The sequence below is a fragment of the Myotis davidii genome, unplaced genomic scaffold (genome assembly GCF_000327345.1).
Source record: "Myotis davidii unplaced genomic scaffold, ASM32734v1 scaffold1754, whole genome shotgun sequence".
Classification (NCBI taxonomy): domain Eukaryota; kingdom Metazoa; phylum Chordata; class Mammalia; order Chiroptera; family Vespertilionidae; genus Myotis; species Myotis davidii.
Window position 1 is genome coordinate 104,598 of NW_006285993.1, and position 24,601 is coordinate 129,198.

General features: G+C 51.8%; 1 protein-coding gene across 1 annotated transcript in view; it reads left to right on the forward strand.

Annotated features, from left to right (window-relative positions):
• Positions 1-24,601, forward strand: part of LOC102752152 — a 72,854-nt gene that overhangs the window by 25,098 nt on the left and 23,155 nt on the right. Inside the window, exon 7 of the mRNA XM_015559672.1 lies at positions 2,591-2,713. Coding sequence (XP_015415158.1) covers positions 2,591-2,713 — 123 coding nt within the window. The remainder of the gene's footprint in view (positions 1-2,590; positions 2,714-24,601) is intronic.

Here is a 24,601-nt window from a genome sequence, read left to right on the forward strand (position 1 = left end):
AAATATTACTCAACACCTACTCTGTACAGAGTATCTATTTCTACAAGACATGGTTGGTAGTCCAAGGCTACCATATGTCATGTCCTGTTTTGGAATGGGGCCGCTGAGGACAGAGCTGCTGGTCACTGGCACATAATTCCTCCTTTGGCCTATATTAAGTCCAGGGATGATTTTTGGTATTCTCTCTTTCGTTCAAACATCAGGGTTTTACATAAATCAGTGAGGGACTACTTGTACTGACGTATACATTTTAGGATAGCAAATATACTCAAAAGTAGAATCAGCCACCCAGGCTCCAGGCGGCAGCCAGACAGCCAATCCCAGATCAGATCACCCTTCCCCCGCCCCCTCCTCCAGGCTAGGAACTAAGAACAAAATGCACACTGGGCCAGGGCTCTGCGCCTGAGGGGGGATCGGGTGTCCTCCAGACCATGCCCCTTTGAGAGAGAGAGAGAGAGAGAGAGAGAGAGAGAGAGAGAGAGACATCGATTTGTTGTTCCATCCATTCATTGGTTACTTCTTTTTCATCCTCACCAGCGCTGACCTTTTCTTTTTAAATCCTCACCCAAGGATATGCTTGATTTTAGAAGGAGAGAGAGAAACTTCAATGTGAAAGAGAAACATCAATCAGTTGCCTCCCATATGCACCCGATAGGGGATCAAACCCACAACCTAGGCATGTGCCCTGTCCAGGACTGAACCACAGCCTTTGTGATACAGAAGACGCTCCCACCCACTGAGCCACTGGCCAGGCCAGTGGTCACTTCTCGTATGAGCCCTGACCGGACCAAGCCCGCCACCTTGGCCTGTCAGGATGGCACTCTCACCCACTAGCCACCGGCCAGATCACGCTCCATCCTGCGCCTCCTTCCTGCTCCAGGGCTGGCCTGAGGGGCCGCATCAGCCTTTGCCCTCTGGATTCTCCCCATCGGACCGTGGGCAGCAGATCGGTGGGGATGGGGGCTGGGTGTTACTCCCTTCCTCTCTGCGTGGCCGTGGGTGGCCATGGCGGGTCCCACTGAGGACAGCGGCTGGCGGCCTCCTCCAGCCACAACTCCTCCGGCTTCCCCACTGCTCCTCCCTGGCCTGAGACTAGGGGTGGCACCAGGGACCCCACTGCTGGTCCCAAGGCGGCTTGTCGCTCCCTGTTGGCCTCCCTCCACCACCCGCACCTCTGGAACTTCCTTTCCCAGCTTGCGTCATCACCCCTGAGCGTGCCCTCTGCTCCTGCCTGGGTGGCGGCTGGTCCTCAGCCTCCCCAGGCCTCTCCACCGCCCGCTCTCCATCCTTCTCTCTCGTCACTACCCTCTGGCCACACCTGGCTCCCGTCCTCCCTCCAGCCACCGAGCTTGTGGCCACAGGGACACGGGCTCGGCTCCCATGTCACTCCTCAGGGAGGCTTTCTTGGGTCGGGGCAGCAATGCCACGGGACTGTGGATGGGAAGAGGGACATGCTGTTTAATTAATACGGCGCCGATGGCGTGGCCGGCGACGAGCTGGACCCCTGGGAGAGGAGGTGAGCCTCCCGGCCCTGGGGGCGTGCAAGGAGGTACCGTCAGAGGCTGCGCAGCCGCTGCTCCTGGGACCCCCGCCTGACTAACCAGGCTCCTTGGAAGCTCAATAGACCCTGAGGCTCTAAGCAAAGCCCAGAGTGATGGGGAGCGGTCAAGGGCAGGATCCAGGGGATGTACGGGGAGGGAGGAAGAGGAGGAGGGGGAAGAGGGTTGGGGAAGAGGAAGGAGGAGGAGAGGGAAAATAAGGGGCCCAGCTGGGACGGAGATGAGATTCTGGAGGCCCAATGTTGGCAAAGGGCTCTTCGAAGGTCGTGTTTCCCACGTGTGGGCACAGCCGGAGCCGGAGGCAGGCACACGTCAGCCCGCACCTCGGTGCCTCGGCTCCTCTCATCCCTGCGAAGGTGGCCTGCGGCTGTGACGCTGGGACACAGGGCCTCCGGGCTGCCCGCCGGGAGATGCCACAGCCCCGCTGCCAGGGCCGGTCACAGGACCTACCCGCTGGGAATGGGGGGAGCACGGGGGTCTGGGAGCACCGGCTTCCCACAGAGCACAGGCGGGCCCCAGGCACCACACAGGTCCTTTGGGTGCAAATGGGCAGAGCATCAGTAGCACCCATTGTGCAGCGGGAAGTGGTGTCCTGGCTAACGACCCCCAAGCCGTGTGATTACGAGGAAGTCACCGTGTGGGGGCGGCAGTCCTTCGCTTCCTGTCGCTGTAACTCCTTTGTGGATTCTTAAGTGTCTGCCTCAGATCCCAGCTGAGAGAAAACGGGATTTCCTGCTAAGCTCCCGAAACTGCTCTCCCCAGGACCCCGGACGGCCACTCGCCTGCGTGTCTCCACGTGCGGCGAGTGATGCCAAGTGTCCTTCTAGGATGGCAGAGCAAACGCTCCTTTTCAATAACTGTATTTATTTTTTTCAGTTGAGTCTATTTAAAGAAGAATATTAATTCTGTTCCAAGTCAAGCTGTACAGCACATGTATTAATATTTATTTTAGAAGAGGTAATACACACTTCAAAAGTCAAAAAGTATTAAAGTCCAGAGACCGAAAACTCCCCCCTCGCCGCCACTCCCAGCCCCGCTCCCCCTCCTGGGTGCCACGGGTGTTCACAACGTGTATGAACACTTCCGCTCTTACGAACAGCACCGGCTGAAAGTCGCCGTGCGCGCTCCGCTCGGCCCGCATCTGGCAGCTAACGGTACGCACATCCCCGCAGAAGGGCGTTCTGGCTCCGGCGCAGGGGCTGTGACTCATGTGGTCCAGTCTGGTGCGTGGCCGCCGTGTCAGTGGGACATGTTAGTGTCAGCAAAGCCCCAGCTCAGGGCACTTTGGACCACGGGCAGTGTCACCTGTTCTCAAGAAACATGTATGAGCACCCACTCCAAGCTAGGTGCCCGCTGGGCTCTGGAGCCAGAAGATAAATTTGACTCTGCACCACAAAGCGTCCACAGTCCAATGGTGGACAGACGCGCAGCCGCTGCCCTGGATGTCTGCTGTGTGGCCCCTCCGGAGCTCAGAGGCGTGTGACAGCCACGATGCTGACGGCGTCTGCGGGCCAGCGGCTGAGGAAGGCACAGCCAGGAGGACCGTGTCTGCTCCCCGGTACCTGAGGCCTCGTCGGGTGGCTGGGTGCAGGGCCCACTGCCAAGCTGGCTTCCACACTCCCAGCTCTGGTGGCCGCTGGGTGGGTCAAGGACTGTCACCAGCGCACCTCACCTGTGGCCCCTCCAGGTGCCCTCACAGGGGGCCCAACTGCCGACGTGAGGCTCAGGGCTCCAAGGGCCAGCGTTCTCGTGAGCAAGCAGAAGCCTGTGGCCTGTGTGACTCGCCTTGGAAGCCACCCTCTCCTCCTGCCACTAGCAGCCAGGACTCAGCGGAAGGGAGGGGAGGCGAATGCTGAGATAACAGGCCATGCGCTGTGTGGAGGCAGGTGCCACCTGCCATTGCTCCCGAGAGGGATGAGAAGGGCCTGGGGAAGCCTTTCAGAGGAGCTCACATGTGGAGTGGGAAAATGAAGGGGAACGTTACCAAAGGCTAAGCCTGGAGCGGGCGGAGGAGGAGATTGTCCCAGGCAACGGGCCCGCATGTGCAGCGGCCTAAGGTGTTTTCAGGGGTGTGCGTGGGGAGGGGAGAATCAGGCAGCGTATGAGGCCTGACTGGGGTCGTGGGCCAGAGCTGAGGTCTTTGCTCTCCCACCTGCTGTCTGTGTAATAACAAGGGAGCCTCCTTTTCCTCGTGTATACAAAGCCTCAGGGTCTTGAGGCCGGTGGGGTTATTGGAGGAAGAGGTATGATGAGCCGTGGCCTGGAAAAAAGCTTTGGAGGCATCATTCACTGTTTAAATCGTTATGAAAGTTTGGCTGCAGATTAGACTCACCGAGGTCCCATTAAAAACATGTCGTGAAAGTGCAAACCCTCTACTCTGAAAATTACAAAACACCGTTCCAGGAAATTAAGAAAGACCTAAATAAATGAGTTGCCATCTTGGTACATGCACGAGGTTGTAAATAAAGTCCAGCACAGGGAAGACAGTCAATAATATTGTAATAACTATGTGGTGTCAGGAGGCACTAGACTTATTGCGGGGGGCGAGGGGGGTCACTTTGTAAGTTATATAAATGCCTAACCACTATGCTGTACACCTGAAACTAATATCATATTGAATGCCAACTGTAATTGAAAACATTTTTAAATTTAAATGCAATCACTACCCATATCCCAGCTGACTCCTTTTCAGAAATTGATAAGCATATCCTAAAATTCATATGGCAATTGAAGGAGCACAGAACATAATCTTATAATGTTGAAAAAGAAGGAAACATTAGAAGTATCGCACTTCCTAATTTCAAAACTTACCATAAAACCTCAGTGATCACGACAGTATGGCATTGGCATATATATCAATGGGATAGAACTGAGAGTCCAGAAATAAACCCATATATTTATGGTCAACCGATTTTTAGCAAGGGTCCATTCAATGGAGATAGAATAGTCTTTTCAACAAATGGTGCTGGACAACTGGATACCCACATGCAAAAGAGTGAATGAAGCTGAACCCCTACCTCACACCACATACAAATATTACTGAAAATGGATCAAAGTCCTAAATTTAAAAGCTAAAACTGTCAAACCCTGGCGGGGAGGGGTGGGGGACATGAGAGAACGTCTTTGTGATGACCTTGGATTTGGATCTTAGACATGATACCAAATCATAAGCAACAAAAGAAAAACTAGGTGAATTGAACTTCATCAAAATTTAAAAGGTTTTCCTTCAAAGGACACCATCAGAAAAGTGAAGACAAGCCCTAACTGGTTTGGCTCAGTGGATAGAGCGTCAGCCTACGGACTGAAGGGTCCCAGGTTCAATTCCAGTCAAGGGCATGTACTTTGTTGCAGGCTCATCCCCACTGGGGGTGTGCAGGAGGCAGCTGATCAATGTTTCTCTCTCATCGATACTTATAACTCTCTATCCCTCACTTCTTCTCCCTTCCTCTCTGTAAATAAATCAATAAAATATATTTTTTTAAAAGTGAAGACAACCCACAGAATGGGAGAAAAAATTGTAAATTATATATCTGACCTTTATCTAGAACACATAGAACTGTTACAACTCAATAATAACAACACAAATAACCCAATTTTAAAATGGGCAAAGAATTTCAATAGAGATTTTCCCAAAGAAGATGTACAAATGGCCAATACGCACAGAAAATGATGCTCAACAGGGAAATGCAAGTCAAAGCCCCAGTGAGAGATCACTCCACACCCACGAGGAGGCTCTAATAAAAAAGACAGAAAATGACAAGTGTTGGCGAGGATGTGGGGAAACAGAAATCCTCTTACACTGCTGGTGGGAAGGTTAAATGGTGCAACCACTTCAGAAACAGTCCGGCAGGTCCTCAAACATGTCAACATAGAGTTACCCCAGGACCCAGCAATTCCACTCCTAGGTGTATATACTCAAGAGAAGTGAAAACATGTGCCCAAACAAAACCTGGTACAGGAATGTTTATAGAGCATCATTCATAATAGCCAAACATGGAAACAACTCAATGTCCATTAGCTAATGAATGGATTAATAGAACCTGGTATATTTATATAGTGGTATGTTATTGAGCAATAAAAAGAAGCGAAGTACTGATGCACCCCATAATATGAATGAACCTTGAAATCATTATGCTCAGGAAAAGAAGCCGGCACAAAGGACCAAGCATGACATGATTCCATCTTCATACAATGTCCAGAACAGGCAAATCTATAAGACAGAAGGCAGGCTGCTGTTTCCTGTGGCTGGGGGTGGGGAGGAACAGCTGAGGGGTGAATGCTGCCCTCTTGAGGTACTGAAAAGGCTTTTACATCGATGGTGGCAAACGTTCTCCTTTGCTTTTTTTAAATCTATGTGGGATGATGGATGTTAACTAGACTTACTGTAGTTATCATTGCACAATGTATGGCGGTCAGGTCACCGGTACAGTGCTGCGTGTCAATGATGTCTCAATCAAACCGGAAAAAATGATGGCGGTGTTGGATGCACAACTCTATACTAAAATGTATTGAATTTAAAAAAAAAAAGGAAGAAAGAAACAAAGAAAAGAAATGCTGATGTCTAGACCCCATCCAGGGGCACCTGCTGTGATGGGTCGGGAGGGAAGCGTGGGCACCAGAGTTCTGCCAGGTCCTGGGCAACTCTACTGAGCAGCTGGCTGCCGGCCACTGGGCTAGAGAAATGGGCGCCAGGCAGAGAGAGAAGTGAAGAAGCGAGTCAGATGTGCACTCACTGACTAACAAAGGTGGGTCAGGGTCCACCAGATGGGGGCCTCTGGGAAGGCCAGGCAGGGCCACTTCCGCTCCCACACAAAGCGTCTGCTGGGAGGGCGAGTGGCTGCACCCCCAAGCTCTGCAGACCAGCCCATGCCCGGCTGTCCCCCTGCAAGCTGCAGGCCGCTCCTTTTCTTCCTGAGCCTGGCCCTGCGGGGGCAGCACCCCTCTGGCCTCTGGTCCCTGGGACTCAGTGGGGTGGGCCTCCCTGGTCCAGAGACAAACAGGTGACCCCAGCCTGGCCAATCCGAGTGCTCCATCCCCTTGGACACAGTGACAGGCTCAGAGAAAAGCATGTGACCTACAATAATTTGATAAAATTCTCTCTCAAGATTTGAATCTTGAATGAAGTGACATAGGACGGAAAGTGTGACAGCCGTTCATCCTGGTGATGCAGCCCGGGAACAGCGCTGCCAGCCCCGCCCCCAGGACGGGCAACCACGGGCAGCGGTCCCCACGCCCTGCACACCTTCCCATGAAGCCCGTGTTGTCTGCATGTGTCCCTGGCTCTTGCTTGCAACGCAGGCCCCACGCTCCGTCTGGCTGTGCAGGTCCCCCCGCCAGGCACCCAGCCAGCCTCCTGAGGCGTCCTGTCCGGGTTCCAGGAGGTCTCGGTCCCTGTGTGCCTCTCGGCTCGGCCATAGCAGCTGCTCAGCAGCCCCTCCATCACTGGGCCAGGAAGGAGGCCTGGCCTTTCCTCCCCGGGGCCCTGACCTGGCCCCACAGGCACCAGGGAAGAGACCCCGCTGGGCCCAGGACACTAGAGGACCGTGAGACTTGAGACAAGTCATCACCGTCGTGGGTCCTCCGTTTCCAACTCAGAAAACTGACGGGCTTGGCCTGGGCCCCGGTAGCTCCCATTATGGAGGCGGAGCGGGCGGGGTGCAGGACGGTTAGGAGCCTGGAGACGGCCTGCCCTCCTCGCTGTGCGGCCCTGGGCCAGGAACTTGCCCTCCCCCTGCTCCAGCGCCCCTGCCCCGCCCCAGTGAAGTAGAAATAGAAACAGGACCCACCTCGTTGGGTTGTCCTGAGGCTCAAATACTTAACGTTTGTGCGCTGCTTAGAACAGTGCTGAGCACGTAGAAAGCGTCAACACATCAGTGTATCACCGGGTGCCTCGCATCTTCCTTTTTTATTCTAATCCTCACCCGAGGATATTTTCTTCCATTGATTTTTAGGGAGAGTGGAAAGGAGGGAGGGAGGGATCACGGGAAGGGAGCGAAGGTCGCTTAGTTTCCAGTCACGGGGTGCTGACTTTCATGTGTGTAGGTCCAGATGCCCAGGTGCATAGGTGACTGCCTGTGTTCACTTAGAACTAGCCTGTTTGGCTCAGAGTCACTGAATTAATCTGGTTCAATAGCTTGCACCTGAGGAATTCAATCTGCAAGCACCTGCCCCGAGCTGGGCCAGGGATCAAGCCTGCAACCCAGGTTCGTGCCCTTCACTTGGAGTTGAACCCACAGCCCTTCGGTGCACCAGGCCGATGCTCTAACCACATAGCCACACTGGCCAAGACGAACCTCCCCTCTTACTATGGGCTGTGTATACAAGGTCTTGTTTAAACATCACAAGAACATGGGAGGTCAATCCTATTATTACTATTTCATAAAAGAGGAAACAGCTCAGAAACGCTAAGTGACTTATCCAAGTTCCCACAGGCAAGGAGGGGAGGAAGCTGGATTCTTGCCCGTCTGCCTGGCTCTAAAGCCTGTGACTTTGGCCCTCGTGCCCTTCGAGCCCTGACATGCTCAGCCTCTGTTTCCCAACATGTCACCACTGATGGGGCACAAGATGGTTTTAAGTCACATGGGATCAAGCAGTGTTGCTCTTTAATGTCATGCATTTATTTTCATGGTTACCTCTACTCATGGCAAGTAAAGGCGGGCTTTCCCTCTCCTCAAATTTACTTAAGGAAAAGGTTAAGGCCATATTGGTACTGAGTAGTGTGGTGGACATCATGATTGTTGGCAATCTGTGCTGGGGCAGGAGTGTAATTTCTGCCCGTTGACTCAAGCCCAGTTCCATGTTAAGAGCAGACACATGGTTTGTCATATTGTGTTTTCTCTGCCCTTCAGCCTGGGTCCTGGAGGGCAGGTGACATGCAGCAGGGGCACAGCCAGCCCGTGATGGCCACACAGCACAGGAAAGAAAGGTACCCCTTTCCTGAGGCACTGAAATTTGGGGATTGCTTGTTACCACAGCCTAACCCAGCCTGTCCTGACTGATACCAGTAGTAAGTAAATAAAGTGCAGGTGGCAACAAGAAAAGGTGAAAGTCATGACGATGACATTGGAATGAGTGATGGGAGTTTGGGGCTCTGGATCTACCAGGTAAGGAGAGTGGAGAGTAGCCATTCTGCTCCTCTCACGGCCACACTGGCCACAGGTTCCACAGATCCAACTTGGGGCAGAAGGAACCAGGATCTTACAGGCATGTCCCCTTTAATTGGTCTGAAGGTTTGTTACTGAGCAAAACCTGTCCTGTCCTGACTGATGCACCCCACACGCTAGTCCTAAGGTTGCACTCCACACCCCGTCTCTGGATGAAGAGAGCGGGTCCTTGACTCCCTGAAGCAGAGAGGGAACAGCTCTCAGGACAGCTTCTCGCCGTGAAGGCATCTCCCTCACAGTCCTGGGCCTCCTCTCATCCTCACACCTTTTCTATTTCCGACGTCGGTCCAAGGGGATTGGGAGCTGTGGCACCTGTTTCCAACCATCGCCCTTGACAGGGAACTGGCACCTCACTTTGAAACCACACGCCTGTCTTATCTTGGTGTCTAACTGAAACCTCAGTTTTCTTTTTCTTTTTTAATATATTTTATTGATTTTTTGCAAAGAGGAAGGGAGAGGGATGGAGAGTTAGAAACACCAACGAGAGAGAAACATCGATCAGCTGCCTCCTGCACACCCCTTACTGGGGACGTGCCCGCAACCAAGGTACATGCCCCTGACCGGAATCGAACCTGGGACCCTTCAGTCCGCAGGCCGACGCTCTATCCACTGAGCCAAACCGGTCAGGGCTGAAACCTCAGTTTTGACACCCTGTTATAAAGACTGTGTGCAGATCACAAGACGAAATGCTAGTCATCACTATTCTGGGAGCAAAGTTCTGCTAAGCAAGTAACATGATCACCTTGAATCCTTACAGCGATTCTTCAAGAGAAGCTAACTCTTGTTCTGATCCCCACTAACAGATGAGGACACGGAGGCGTGGTGAGGTCAGAGCCGTGGCCACACCCTAGGAAGCGGCAGAACCAGGATTTGAATGGACGTCAGGCTGGTGCCAAAGGGCCTGCTGTTAAGACGTGTCCCCCTCCCGACCTTGCAGTCCTTTAGTAACAGGAGACTGAAGCCCCCTGATGTCACGCGTTTACCCGCTGGTCAGCAGCGGTAGTGACACCACCAATATGTGTACCAGGTCCCTGCCGCCAAAGCTGGTGCCTCCATTGTCTCCACGTTTGCTAGCCGCCCAGGACACAGTAGGGACATGGTAATGTCAGCACCCGCTTCCCTCCACAGAGCAGCTTACTGGGGACCCTCCTCGCAAGGAGCCCTCTCGCTGGTGGACACAGCAGGCACACGCCAGGTTTCTTAGGGTTCCCGCGCTCCCTGCTGCCCGTGGTGCCATCCCTAAGAAGCGCCGTCCGTCTGTCCTGCGTCTCGCTGTCTTTGGAAAGACCGAGCCTTGCTCTCCCTCCTCCCTGGGCACTCACTCCAGACCTATTATTCACAGTGAACTCATTTGTCCCAAATGCAGATGCCAGGCGTAATTCCCCAAGAAGTCGATGTAATTTACAGTTATTTACCAATACCCAATTTGCCTTTTATTTATTTCGGGCAATATTTCAGCGGCAGCCTCCCAGCCACAGTGCGGAGCTTCATTTACAGCGCCCAGCCCACCCCGGCAGGGAGCCACGGGCCCCAGACAGGCGTGTTACCGATTAGAAAAGTAATTACCACACTGAACACAGCCCTAAATAAAGCGAAAATGCAGGAGACAAGCAGGAAGCAGAAACATCAGTTGGGAACAATGTTGTTTTCCCCAGACGTTTTGTAATATTTGCAGCCTGCCTGGTGCTGGCTCCCTCCCAGGCTGCTTCAGACGTGAGGACAGCATCCATCGGCAAGGGCGGTGGGCTGGCTCTGCCCTGTGAAGAGGTGAGATCGCCTGTCATCCTGTTCGCCTGTCTGTCTTTGTTTAGTGTCTTTCTCTAGTGAGAACCCTCTTAGACTGCTTCTCGGGGGATGAATTAATGTGCTATATTATGACAAGTGGCAAAACTGAACCCAACTCAAACCGACTTAATTGGAAAATGGGTAGGTTCTGGCTCATGCAAAACCATCAGTAGCGTTAGCTTCAGGCACAGTTCGATCCAGGTGCCCAGGACTTTCAAGAATCCCTCCATTTCTGTCTCTTGGTTCTGCTGCCAGCAGAGTTTACTTCATCCTCAGCCAGGCTTCCTTCAACGGGTGGCCGAGATAGAATCCCAGCTGACATCCTACCAGCTCAGCATTCCCGACAGAAGGGAAGTGCTCTCTCCCCTTCGTTCTGACAAAAGCTCAGGGTGGCCTTTCATTGGCCCCATGGGGTCATAGCTGATCCTTGAACTAATCACTGTGGCCACAGAGTTTCAGTCCTCTGATGGGCCTGTCTGAGGCAGATTCCCAATTAATGGCCTGCTATGCCAACCAAAGATTTTCAGAGAAAGGGGTGGAAGAATTGAGTCTCCACGCTACCCACGTAAGGGGCCGTCAAACCCAAAAACTGCAGCGCTAGCAGCGCAATTCATTTTCAGCCAGTGGCACTTCAGCTTCAGTAAAGCAACATCATCTCTCACATTGAGTACATAATATTAATTGAATTTTATTACTTTTATTTGTGTTTAGTTTCTAATTTTTAATCATATAGTTGTTTATGGATTTCTTTTGTTATTGATTCTAAAACATAATTTTTGTCACATTGTGACTCTGAAATTGGGATGCACCTTAAAATCTATAGCTTCTTACAATTACTATTGACAGTATGACAGTAATTCTCTCTCCTGATGCTACAGAAAAAACAATGCATCTTACCATGATGGCATCTCAAATTCAGTGAAACAGCAGATGCAGAATGAGCTGATACCGAGTTTTGTTTGTAAGGAACTAAGTAGCATTAAAATAAAAAATGTTTAACATTTTATTATTATTAAGTTTGTATTAATATGGGGCCCATGGAATGCTTTCCATAAAAACAGTTTCTATAGTACTCAGGCTTGAGTATCAGTGGTGACAATGAGGCGATGAGAAAAAGTCCTACTCACAGAAGTCAGGTTTCCATATGAGAAAGATAATCTAGCACTGCACTGGACAGGAATAGAGACCAGCTTTGCAGTAGATCTTCTGAGAAACCAGGAGATGCTAAACTGGGGGAATATAAGGGAAGATGCAGACATAACTTGAAGAGACAGGAGGCAGAATCCATCGGATTTAGAGATTGATTAGATGTGCCAGAATGAGGACATATGGAGAGGGGAAGGGAGAAGGAGGGTCCAGGGATGGAGGGAGTAGCATCCCCAAGGTACAGAAAGGTAAGGAAGGTTGAGATGGTGTGTCTGTGGCCTTCATGATGGTGGTAGTGACAATGGTGTTGAAGGCTGTAGTGATGATGGGGGTGAGAATGGGGGTGGTAAACATGGTGAGGATGGAAATGGTGATGACAGGTGGTGGTGATGAAGCTGGTCTAAGTAGTGATAACGGTAGTGATGGTGGCAGTGGCGGTGGCGATGGCGATGTTGGTGGTGGTGGTAGTGATGGTGATGGTGATGGTGATTATGATGGTGGTGGTGATGGTGATGGTGATGGTGGTGGTGATGGTGATGGTGGTGGCGATGGTGATGGTGATGTGGTAGAGATGATGAAATAGTGATAATGGAGGTGGTGGCAGTGGTGGGGGTGAAATGGTGATAAACACTGGTCTAAGTACTAATAATGGTAATGGTGGTAGTGATGGTGGGTGTGGTAGGGATGGTGGTGGTTAATAATATAGTAGAACTAGACGCCCGGTGCACAGGGGGCCAGGGGGGAGGGGTCTCTCAGCCCGGCCTGTACCCTCTTGCAATCCGGGACCCCTTGGGGGATGTCCCTGCGGGATCAGGCCTAAACCAGCAGTTGGACATCCCTCTCACAATCCAGGACCGCTGGCTCCTAACCACTCACCTGCCTGCCTGATTGGCCCTAACTGCTTGCCTGCCTGCCTGATCACCCCTAACTGCCTCTGCCTCGGCCCCCACACCCAGACCCAGGCTTCTCTCCTCTGGCCAGCCACAGGCACCCAGGACCCAGAGCTTCTCTCCTCTTCCCAGATGCAGGCACCCGGGACCGCGGGCAGCTTCCCCCAGGCCAGCCCCAGCTTTCTCAGGAAGGACATCTGGAATGATGTCTGGAAGACGTCCAGTCTATCCAGTCTAATTAGCATATTACCCTGTTATTAGTATAGATTATTATCATGTTATAACCAAGAGGACTAGGAGACCTGCTGGGGAAGATGCTACCTTCCCAGGCCTCGTGCATGAAATGAAAGTCACTCCGCTCTCCCATCACAGCTGGAGGTGCCCCCTCACTTTCTAATTACTCAATGGGAAACAAATTATAAGTGAGTGCTAGAACCAACGGGTTCCCTCACAGCAGGGAAATCCACTATTTACCCATAAAATATTTCAAGGGTTATTATTATGTAAACTGTGATTAATTAAATTCACAAAAATTGTTTCTGATGCATGCAAATGAGGGGGTTCCCAGCGGGTGGCAGGGAGCCCTCCCTCGCTCTCTGCTGGAGGACGCACTTGTGGGAAAGTTACTCATCTTGTCTCCTACCCCAGGCGCTTTGGGAAAGGCGACCATCGGCTCCATCTGACATGAGGATGGCCCCGAACGCCGCCAGGCTCCGCTTCCATGTCAGCCTCTGAGTCCAGTCTGTTCCCCTTGCCCAGCAGCGCCCACCCCAGCACAGACACCTGCCCCTGCCAGGCTGGAGAGAGAGAGAGAGAGAGAGAGAGAGAGAGAGAGCAAGAGAGAGAGAGAGGAGACTGCCCCAGGGAAGTCCCAGCTAGATCCACACCCAGGAACACACTCTCCATCGTAGGACCCACCTACCCAGATGCCACCAACACCTGCCCGCAGGAGACCTGGAAGTGACGGCACTGCACAGGTATCCAGGTGAGAACAGGAGGCAGCCCGTAGGCTGTGAGGTCCCTGCAGGAGCCCAGCCACAGCACCTCATTAGTAACTGTTAGTGACCTGGGATCTTCACAACCTCAGTGCTGCATTGACCAGGTTAGTGCCATGGTGACGGGGTAATTCCCAAACCTGGTGGGCATCCCAGGCGCCGCGGGACCTGTCTTTCTGCTGAAAGGCACACGGAAGAGACGGACGTGGTAATGGCTGAAGCAGTATCAGAGGGCGCGGAGTCAAAGGCAATCCGCCCGCCTGCTCAGGCCCCCGCTCCCCACTTCCAACCCGCACTGGTGATGCTGTGACAATTCGGGGAGTGTCCCTTCCAGAGAGAGTCGTGACGGGAGTCCCTGCCTCCGCCTGCCCCTCCGCGGAGACGCTCGTGAAGACTTTCGCCGTCTTGCTCTCTTCATGTAAGATTTATGGGAGAATGTGTCATAACTGTATGTGTAAATCTGTCTCATAGCTTTAAAGGCTAAGGATACTCATCACTTATTGAATGGACGTCCTTCTGATGGGCCTTTAACAAGTTATTAACTACATCACAACTACCTCAGGAGACACCACGCTTTTCCTATTGAGCAACTCAACGCCATTCAAAGGCCAAGTCCTCGCACCCCCTGAAACGATTAGAGCAAGAGTCCTTAGCCCGGCAGCACAACGGAATTGCCTGGGCCCAACGCCCCTCCCGAGTTCTGGGCCACGTGGCCCACTCTCCCCCGACCTCCAGCCCCAGCTGCTGGCGCCTGTGCGAGGTCCCCCCATGGGATTTGACTCTGTGCTGAAGTCGCTATTCCTTCCCGCTGCCAGTGTCTCCAGGCTGCTTCTCAGGACACTCGCCTCTATGGCCTCCTCTGCCACTGCTTCTCAGGTGGCATTTTTTATTCCACTCAGGACCTGGGATGTAGCAGCAGCAGCAGCCACTGGGCAGCAACGCTCCGGCCCCGGAAGATGCCCTTGGCTGCTGGGAAAGGCAAGGAGAAGGGCGGAGAGAAGGGAGACAGGTCTGGCAAGGCAGCGAGCTGTGCCCTCATCCCGACGGCACAGATAGCGTGTAGGACTTGGCTCCAGGCCATGTGCACCCGCTGGGTAAATAAGTCCTTATTAGGAGGCCACTCTCAGTAGAAAGAATCGCTGTTACTGAATGCCACCTGGATGCCAAAGGTGACATACATATCACGCCTGGTTCTCTCTGACGCATACAAGGAGGTAGTGTTGTGGGAAAACTGCAGCCCAGAGGATCAAGTTCTTTTGCCCAAGTGTACCAGTCAGCACAGCCTAGGTACTGCTGTGTGATAAGCAGCCCCACGAGGCCCAGGGAGTGAAACATCGGGGAGCGGAAGAGTAGCTCTTGCTCACGTTACGTGTCCGTCCATCGAGGGCTGGCAGTGACTCCGCTCCAGCTCTCTGTCTTTCATGGACGCTCTACTCCACCATCAAGGAGGCCCAAGATGGCAGCGGTGAGGGAGGATGCTGACCTCGGCCCTCCCAGGAGCAAAATCAGATACGCACGTACATAGGCAGCCATCACTCCTGCGAGACAGCCACGCACTGAGTGAGCAGCTCCTGACAATAAACAAGAGAAAGAGACCAAACAGAGAGGCTGGGAAGCCACAGGAGCCTCAGGCCAGAGGAGCTAGTGGCACATTTCCTTCCCCTCCACTGGACAGGGCGGGCGGGGCTCTGTGGGTCTGCAGGGTCCCTGCAACCTGCCCACGGTCACATCACCTGGAGCCTCTGCCGCTGACAAAAGGGGCAGGAACCACAGGGCATCACCACACCCACCTGCTCCCCCTGCTGGAAGCCACCCAGCCAGCAGGTTAGTGCCCCAGGCACCAGAAGTTCCCACTCATCGCCCAGGCACAGGAAGTGTCTGCTGGTGCCCCAGGCGCCCGAAGTGCCTGCTCCTCACCTCGACAGGCCAGAGCGGGCGGCAGGACATCTGTGAAGAGCTGGAAGGAAGGAACCCACCCAGCAAGGTTATCACTCAGGATCGAAGGAGTGATGGTTTCCCAGTCAAGCATAAACTAAGAGTCCACACCACTCAACCAGCTTTACCAGGAACGCTCAAGAGTCTCTATAAGCAGCAAGGAGAGGCCATAACCAGGAATAAGAAAATATGAGGGAAAAATCTCACAGGAAACCAAATATTCAACAAATACTGTAAATCAGACCTTTTAAAAGCTACTACAAATGTTTAAAACAAGTGTCAAGTTCAACTCAAGCTGCAATGAGTAGTAGGAGACCCACAACATAAAAAGAGATCAAATAGTGAAACATCAATAGCCTAAAGCATGGCGGAGGAGTAAAAATGTCGTCATGACAGCCTATGTTCAAACTTCAACACCTCTCAGCTCAGCATGGTCTGCTGTTGGCAAAGAGTGATGTGCATAACCTCATGGTAACCACAAATCAAAGGCCATACAGAGAACAAAGAGAAAGGAGCCGCCCTAACCGGTTTGGCTCAAGCCTGCTGTTGGCAAAGAGTGATTGCATAACCTCATGGTAACCACAAATCAATAACTACAAAGGCCATACAGAGAACAAAGAGAAAGGAGCCGCCCTGACCGGTTTGGCTCAGTGGATAGAGCGTCGGCCTGCGGACTGAAAGGTCCCAGGTTCGATTCCGGTCAAGGGCATGTACCATGGTTGTGGGGACATCCCCAGTAGGGGGTGTGCAGGAGGCAGCTGATCAATGTTTCTAAGAGAAGAAGAAAGGAACAGAAGAAAACTATAAAACAGATTAAAAATGGTGGCGGAGTAAGTGGCTGCTACACAGACACACTCCCAGGACCAAACTGAAATTACAACTAAAATACCAAAAACAAAAACAAAAAAGCCATCCTCAATAACCCACTGAAGGCCAGCTGGAGAGAAGCCTGCTGACCCAGGACGGAAGCGGATCCGCACAGCGGCCGAGCTGGCTTCTTTCTCCAGATGTGGACGTGTCTGAGCGATGACGCCAAGAATTTCTGCCTCGTCTTTCTGTTGCCTGGGGATGACGTTGCTACAGAAGGATGAAGGGTGACAGCGCAAAGAGACGATAGAACCTTGGATGCTTCGTGACATTATTACACAACTGCATCTCTCCACGCTGTCCTACCTCTGGACTTCCTAGTTATGTGACAATAAATCTCCTTAGTGTTTGGGGGAGGGGGAGAAAACTATAAAACAGCCTGAAAACAATGAACAAAATGGCAAGACTTACCAATAATTACTTTAAAAGTAAATGGATTAAATGATCTAATAAAAAGACACGGGGTGACTGAGAGGATTTAAAAGCATGATCCATCTATATGGTGCCTACAAGAGACGCACTTCAGATCGAAGGACACACACAGGTTGGAAGTGAAGGGATGGAACGATATTCTACACAAATAGAAACAAAAGGAAAGCTGGGGTAGCAATAGTCATATCAGCCAAAATAGACTTTAAAACAAAATGTGTTTTTTAAAAAGACAGAGAAGGACATTACAGAATTATGAAGGGGTCAATCGGAGAAGAGGCTGTAACAATTGTAAATATATATGAACCCAGCGTGGGGCACCTAAATATGGAAAGCAATTGTTAATGGACACACAGGGAGAAATTCATACAATGTGAGGATAGCAGGGGTGTTTATTAGCCACTTATATCAATAAACAGGTGATCAGACAGAAAATAAGGTAATAATGGCCTTGAATGGCACCATAGATGAGATAGACTTAATAGGCATTTTTATGACATGTCTCAAAAACTGCAGCATACACATTTTTTTCAAGTACACACGGAGAAGTAGACTTCACCTCCTAATGGGAGAGGCACATTGCCAACGGCCCTGCACACAGAACGGGAAGGATTTGGGCCACTTTGCAACCTACCACAGCAATAAATGAGGAGGTGCCTGCGTACCGAGGTGGAAAGGGGCTGACAAAGGGTTGCGTCCTGGTCGAGGTCCTGAACACTGTGGGGCTCAGGGAGGCGCAGGGGCAGAGGAAATTCAGCGTTTGGCACGGGCACCGAAGGAGCCAGGCGCTGCGCAGGCCTGTGCTCACCTGTAGCTGGGCTCTGACCAACTCTCACCCCCAAGGCCTAGGGCCCCAGGCAGCGCCGCGAGGAGGAACATGCTCATGTGGTCCGCTGTCCCTGCACCCCCTGTGACCCCCTCCCCCAAATCTGCATGCCTGCCTCTTGCCCAACCCCTGTCACGCCCCTGTGAGGCCCACAGCTCCGAGTGTGCGATTGCTGTAGTGATTACTTACAGCCATTACATTAAGTTTTTAAACGCTCCCTTCAAATTGAACAATGTTTTTTCAAAGTCAACAGCTGGTTCACAGCTTGAATGCAACCGTTAGGATAAATTAAATAAAAAGGGTAATAAAATCACAGTCTAAATTTAATTTCTGAAGAGCGCATCGGCTCCAAAAAAAAAAAAGCATTTAAAAAAATGCCTTTAAAATACAGCCAGAAAAGCAGAAGCTAATTCACTCCCTGATTATGTCAGCTAACGGGCACTCTGGAGCGATTAGCCACATGATTGCCCTGGTCTGGACGGAGCCCCGAGCTCACTCCCAGGGCTCCCCTGCACAGCCACAGGGGCAGCGTGGGAGGGGTTACCAGACAGAGGACTTGCACATGCAGATGTCCCCACAGCAGGCTCAGAAAAAGGCCCCTGGGCCCTGACACAACATAATGAAGATGATGTCGGAGAAGGAGACGGCCTCCATCCCAACCCATCCTCCCATTAACTGCAGCTCCCTGACCTGCGGGGCAAGTGTGAGCTGCTGAATGGCTGGAGGTCGTTTGCCCTTGCTTGTGTGCAGTTTGCAAATTCAGTGACTGAAACCCTGTGCCTCTGAGGGGTTAGCAGGAGATGCCACTTTGGTGGAGGACTATTTCTGAGCTCAAGGCAACTGAGGAAAAGCCAGGCACAAGGAAAGCTCTTTGCCCTCCCCCCATTTGTCTAAAGGCTGGGCATACATTTCTAAAGGTGTCTCCCCCCCCCCTCCCCTCTCTAATCATTGAAGGTTAACCTCTCCAACAATGCACCGTATTATTCTTTTGTTAAGCTGCTATGTAAGCCCAAGTTCTAACCACGCCTTTGAGTTACTCAGCACTGGGTACTCCCCAGGTATGGTTGATGCACATGTTAATAAACTATTTCTCTTGCTCTTCTCATGTTAATCTAGCTCTTGTCCATCTAATTCACATGACCCTAGACCAGGGGTGGGCAAACTTTTTGACTCGAGGGCCACAATGGGTTCTTAAACTGGACCGGAGGGCCGGAACAAAAGCATGGATGGAGTGTTTGTGTGAACTAATATAAATTCAAAGTAAACATCATTACATAAAAGGGTACGGTCTTTGTAAGGGGAAGAGATCAACCAAGGACTTGTATACATGTATATAAGCCAAACCAATGGACATGGACAACAGGGGGATGGGAGCATGAGGGTGCAGGGCAGTGGGGGAGGGGTGGGGGTTAATGGGGGGGATGAGGACACATTTGTAATACCTTAACTAATAATAAAAATAATAATAATAAAATAAAAGGGGTACGGTCTTTTTTTTTGAATAATTTTAATCATTTCAAACAGGCCGGATCGGGCCCAGGGGCCGTAATTTGCCTACGGATGCCCTAGCCAATGACTCTAAGATGGGTAGAGGGAGAAAGAATTTTTTCCCTCCTCTACCCCCTGAAAGGCCACTTACCTGGGGACCCACCTGAAAAGACTCAGCAGCACTGTTCCCAGGACCCCGCCCTATACTCCATGCTTCGGAATCAGCCTGGACTTGCATCCCACTCTGCCACCTGGTCGTGCCACCTTTAGAGTGAAATCTGGTAAAGGGAGGGCAGCTGCTGGCGCATGGTAAGTGTCAATGTGGCCGAGAGCTGGGCCCTGCGTCCTGGGCAGGGAGGCGGACACTGTGCGTCCTGGCTCTGCTTTCTGCCCCTGGGTGAGGACGCTGGTTCCAAAACCGCCAAAACCGGTGGGAACTGCCCTTTACTGGCGTGTCCAGGTGGCTGGGGTCACTTCTTCCCAGATGTCGGTCCAGACACAGGTCTGTGTCACAGCAGGAGCGCTGCTGTCCTGTTGCCTCTCAAAGGCTGGCAGCTGGGGTGGGGGAAGGGGGGCAGGAACTGGTCCCTGAGGGGGACAGCGGGAGGGCATGGCTCCTGCTCTGGGGAGCCACCGGCTGCAACACTGGCTAGAGAAACTGGTCACCTTGGGCAGGGCGTGTGCACACACATGCGTGCGTGTGTCTGCACACTTGTGTGTGCCCATGTGCGCAGTCTCTTCCCTCCAAATCTGTAGCCCACCCTCAATACTGCAATTATTTAGTTTTTCTCCCTTGTTACCACCCAGCTGGACACCCTTCCCATTTATTACCCAGGTCAGGCAATTAGGGTGTTCAGTGCCCCCCTTTGCCCTCCTCCGCCAAAGCCTGCGTCCCACCTACACACACACACACACACACACACACACACACACACACACACACACACGAGGACTCCTTGGTATCAGCCTGAGTCCTGCCCCAATTTGCACAGGTGTCATTGCAGGAGCCCTACACACACACACACCTACACACACACCTACACACACACACCTACACACACACACCTACACACACACACACACATTGCTGTACTTTCATAAAAAACTCTTAGAAAGACACACAACAGTAATAACTGTGGCCCTCTAAAGGGAGAGAGCACACAATGGACAGGAAAAGGACTGATGCTTGTTTGTAAATATCTTTTTGTATTGTTTTTTCTTTTATATTGTTTTGATTTCTGAACCATGTAATACAATGTAGTATCTATTCAAAAACTTAAATTAAGAAAGGAAGCATATCAAAAATGCAAGTGACTTTGACATTCTTCCTGGGGCCACAGTATGAACTGCTCCGCAATTCCTGAGTTTAAGATACGAGTATGTCCCACCTCTTTCCATTTCTAAACCAAGCCACACCCCCATTAGTTAGTATACATAACAGGTCAGTGCTATTCCATTTCTGGGGTCTCTGTTCTCCGTTGGTCTTACAAGCATCCAAGGGTTTGGTCCAAAATAATTGAGAGGCTTCATCTTCAGTTGGTGCGGTCATCATCCCACAGTGCCTGCACGTGGTTGCAAAAACAGACTCTCCAGCTACGGCCAAGTTTAAATCCGAGCTCTGCCTCTCACTGGCCGCGTGACCCTGGGCAAGTGGCTAACTACCCTCTCTGCTCCTCAATGTCCTCGCCTGTAAATGGGGGTAATAACTGTGACTCAGTGTATTCAGTACAGCGAGGCCAGGCCTAGCACTGGTGAGTGACTGATAAATGTTTGCTACTGTCATGTCACCGTCAAGCACAACGCCCCTGTCGACAACTGCCCTTGGGGACGGGTGACGCCCTCGAGAGTCCCCTCCTGGTGCAGGCCGGTTCCGGGCACCGCGGATAACACTCCCAAGGCTGTGGCCGGGGTCCTCGTGGAGCCACCCCCACCCAGTGCATGCCACCTTAGCGGTTCCTTTGTCACAGTGTCTCCCCCAGAACCTCAACACCTCTTACCAGTTCCAGTGACCAAAATACTCCTCCAAGCACCAGCCCCCTCCACCTCAGGCCCCCCTTTCTGAAGCCAAACGCCCTTCAAAACGGCTCAAATACCCAGCCTTCCCAGCAACCAAGTCCGACTCTCCTGGAGTGCCTGCTAACGAGCCTCCTGCCCTGGGAGCAGAACCGGGAGTCTGTGTCCTTGGCCACGCTCTGCATCTGCAGCAAGGCCCTCAGAGCTGGGGGAAAGCTGTGAGCAAACAGAAAAAAGACACCAATTAATGCCCCAGCAGCTCACACAGCTGCCCAGACCTACCTTTGAGTCAGCTCTAATTTTGTGAAAGTGAATCCTTTGTCAACGTTGGGACCTGTCAGGTGAGTATGACCCAGCCTCACCCCTGGTTACAGCCCAGCCCCCCAGTCTGGGAGGCCGCAGCAGGGCGCAACCTTCTCACCCCGGGAAACATCCTCCACCCCATCTCGCCTGGAGCCCTGAAACCTGTGCGGCCTGTTTCATGCAAATTTGCATTCTGTGACTTGGAAGCTGGGCAAGTCACAAGCACCACTGAAGACTCGTGTCTGCGCAGACTTTAAATAATGCAGGTCTTGCTTTACGTTCCTCCCTCCAAGAAGCTTGGCCTTGAGTAACACACAGCAGCACCCGGACCCCTCCTGTGAATCTGTAAAAGCTGATCTGCTTCAGGCAAAGGTGGGGTGAGGGACCAACCACTTAACCCTTTGTCCCCCTCCCTGCCCTCCCCATTTCTCCCACAGGAACCTGTGGCCCAGGAGCTCCCTGGTGCTCCTTTAGCTTTTTAGTTATGATCTCTTGTACGTGACTCTGCTGTCCAGCACAGTGGTCCACTCCATAGAAATCTGTTGAGCACCTACTGTGTGCCCATGTGCAGTGTGGACACATCCACGTAAAGCCACAGTGCAAGGTGAGCACACTGTCCACGGGAGCCACAGTGCAGGGTGGGCACACTGTCCACGGGGAGCCACAGTGCAGGGTGGGCACATCGTCCACGTGGAGCCACAGTGCAGGGTGTGCACACTGTCCACGTGGAGCCACAGTGCAGGGTGGGCACGTGGTCCACGTGGAGCCATAGGTAATGAGGGCATGTCATCCTGGGGCTTTTACACTCTGGTCTGCGCCACACCCAGCCTGAGAAGCCGGCATCGTTATCATTCCTGTTCGAGGTGGGAATCGAGTCTCCCCTGAGGTCACACAAGTTGTGCAGAAGCCACATGACCGCTGATGGTCTGATTCTCAAGCCACCATTCCACCTGCTGGTTGAGGAGGACGGGGTCTGGGAATCATTGATCTGACCAGACCCCATCTCATCTCAACCGCAAGTCTGCTGGGGGTCACTGTGACCAGACCACACGTGAGGAGTGCTGGAGGGGGGCGATGCCTGCATCACACCCGTACCCTCCCTGAAGGGAGTTCGGAAAGTATTTGGTGAGCACCCTGTTGTCCTGGCCGACCCAGTGTGGCTGTGGTCTCTCCGGGGCTGGCAGTGGGATTTACAAGTCCCTTTCTGGGCTTCTGTATTTGGGGGCATCTGTTCCGTTTTTACTGCTTCTGGCTAGGGCTTTGGTACTCCTTCACAGATCAGATCACTGCCTCCCCCCTACCCCCCATTCAAACAGCTGGTTACCATTCCCCAACCCCCTGCTCCAATTGCCAAGGGAAGAATTAGAAATCAGTGTGTACAAGCAAACAGATGCTGTCATTTAAAAAACAGATCCATCCAGCAAAAATGCCCACTGAGGACTGCAGTGGCATCCCGCAGAGCATGTGTCTTGGTGACATTTTTAATGGGAGCAGAGACACAACGGTGGAGACACTAATAAATTCCCAAGGAGCAAATGGCCAAGGACGGAGGGTGGGTAGGGTATGGGCCACTTTGCGGCTCCAACATCCGGGAACCAGAGCCATAGAAGGAACTCAGGGCTCCATCGCCCCCAGCCGCACTTCTCCTTTCTGCTTCTTCCTACCCCCCCGCCTCTTCAAACTGTGACGACACCAAGTCAGACTCATTCGTTGTGACCTTGAGAGTCTCAGAAGCGGCTGGAGACCCTCCTCTGTGTCTCTGAAAACCACAGCAGCTGAGGTGCAGCCTCCCTGCTGTCCCAGGCGCACAGCTAGGCCACCTCCCAGCTGTCCTGGCGGCCAGGTTTGTACTGGGAGGCCCTGGAGCCAGAACAGAAATGACCCCCGTCAGGGCCGCCCATAAAAATCTCGCACATGAGCCCTCGCCAGTTTGGCTCCATGGAGAGAGCGTTGGCGCAAGGACTGAAGGGTCCTGGGTTCAATTCCAGTCAAGGACACCTCGGTTGCAGGCTCAATCCCCGGCCCTGGTCTGGGCATGTGTGGGAAGCAACCAATTGATGTGTCTCTTTCATATCAAGGTTTCTCTCTCTCTGTCTCTCCCCCTCCCTTCCACTCTCTCTAAAAATCAATGGAAAAATATATATAATCAGGTATGGATTAACCAAAAAAAAAAAAACCCACAAAAAAAAATACTCACACATGAGATCCATCCGCCACCATCTTTCCCATCCATGGGCTAATGCAGGGGTGGGAATGTCCGGCCCACCGGCCACATAAGGCCCTAGAAATTATTTGGTCTGGCCCCACCAAGGCAACCACAGACAGGACTAGAAATTCAATAAACCTAGGAGCTTCTCTCACAACAACATAAATTTATATTAAGTGAATTATATTAAGCAAATGATGTTATAAATATCCAAACGGCTCCTGGGCTAAAGGAAGAGGATCTTGCGGCCCCTGCAGAGGGTGGAGCCTCGGTGGGAAGGAGTGAGGGTCCCTGACTGACTGCTCAGGGCAGAGCTTCCTGACCATCAGAGATGGTCTCGGGAAGAAATAAACTTATCCCGTCAGGCCAAATTTGGGGGTAGTTTGTTATGGTAGGGATCCTACCCTGACTAACACACAAGTCCCAGAATTCATTCATTGAGCCCATAATAAAAATAACACTTAATTCTCTCTTTCAGACATCACAACCATGTGGGGTAATGAATGGCATGAGCCCATTTTCAGATGGAGAAACTGAGGCTCAGAAAGATTACATAACCTGATAACAGCTATCATTTACTGAACTCTCAGTATGTGCCAAGCACTGTGCTAATGCCTCAAACACAGTATCTTTTGTATTCCTTATAAAAACTCCCATTGGTGTTGCCATTATTTCTATTTTACAGATGAGGAAACTGAGGCTGAAAGAGATTATTCAACTTACTCAGAAAGGGAGACAGAAGTGAGAAAGGAGGAGGAAGGGAGGAGAGGGGAGAGGAGAGAAGGGAGAGAAGAGGAGGGGAAGAGGGAATAAATGAGAGCAGTAGGTTTCAAACTAAAAAGCTATTACTGCCTATTCGTTCAGTCCCAAGGAGTCTCTAATAATAATCGCATCCCAACTTCAAATACCAGCTAACTTCTAATCTGGCAGAGAACTGGAGAGCCACACACACCATAAAGGTTAAAACTATTACGTCAAAATAAAACATATGGCCGT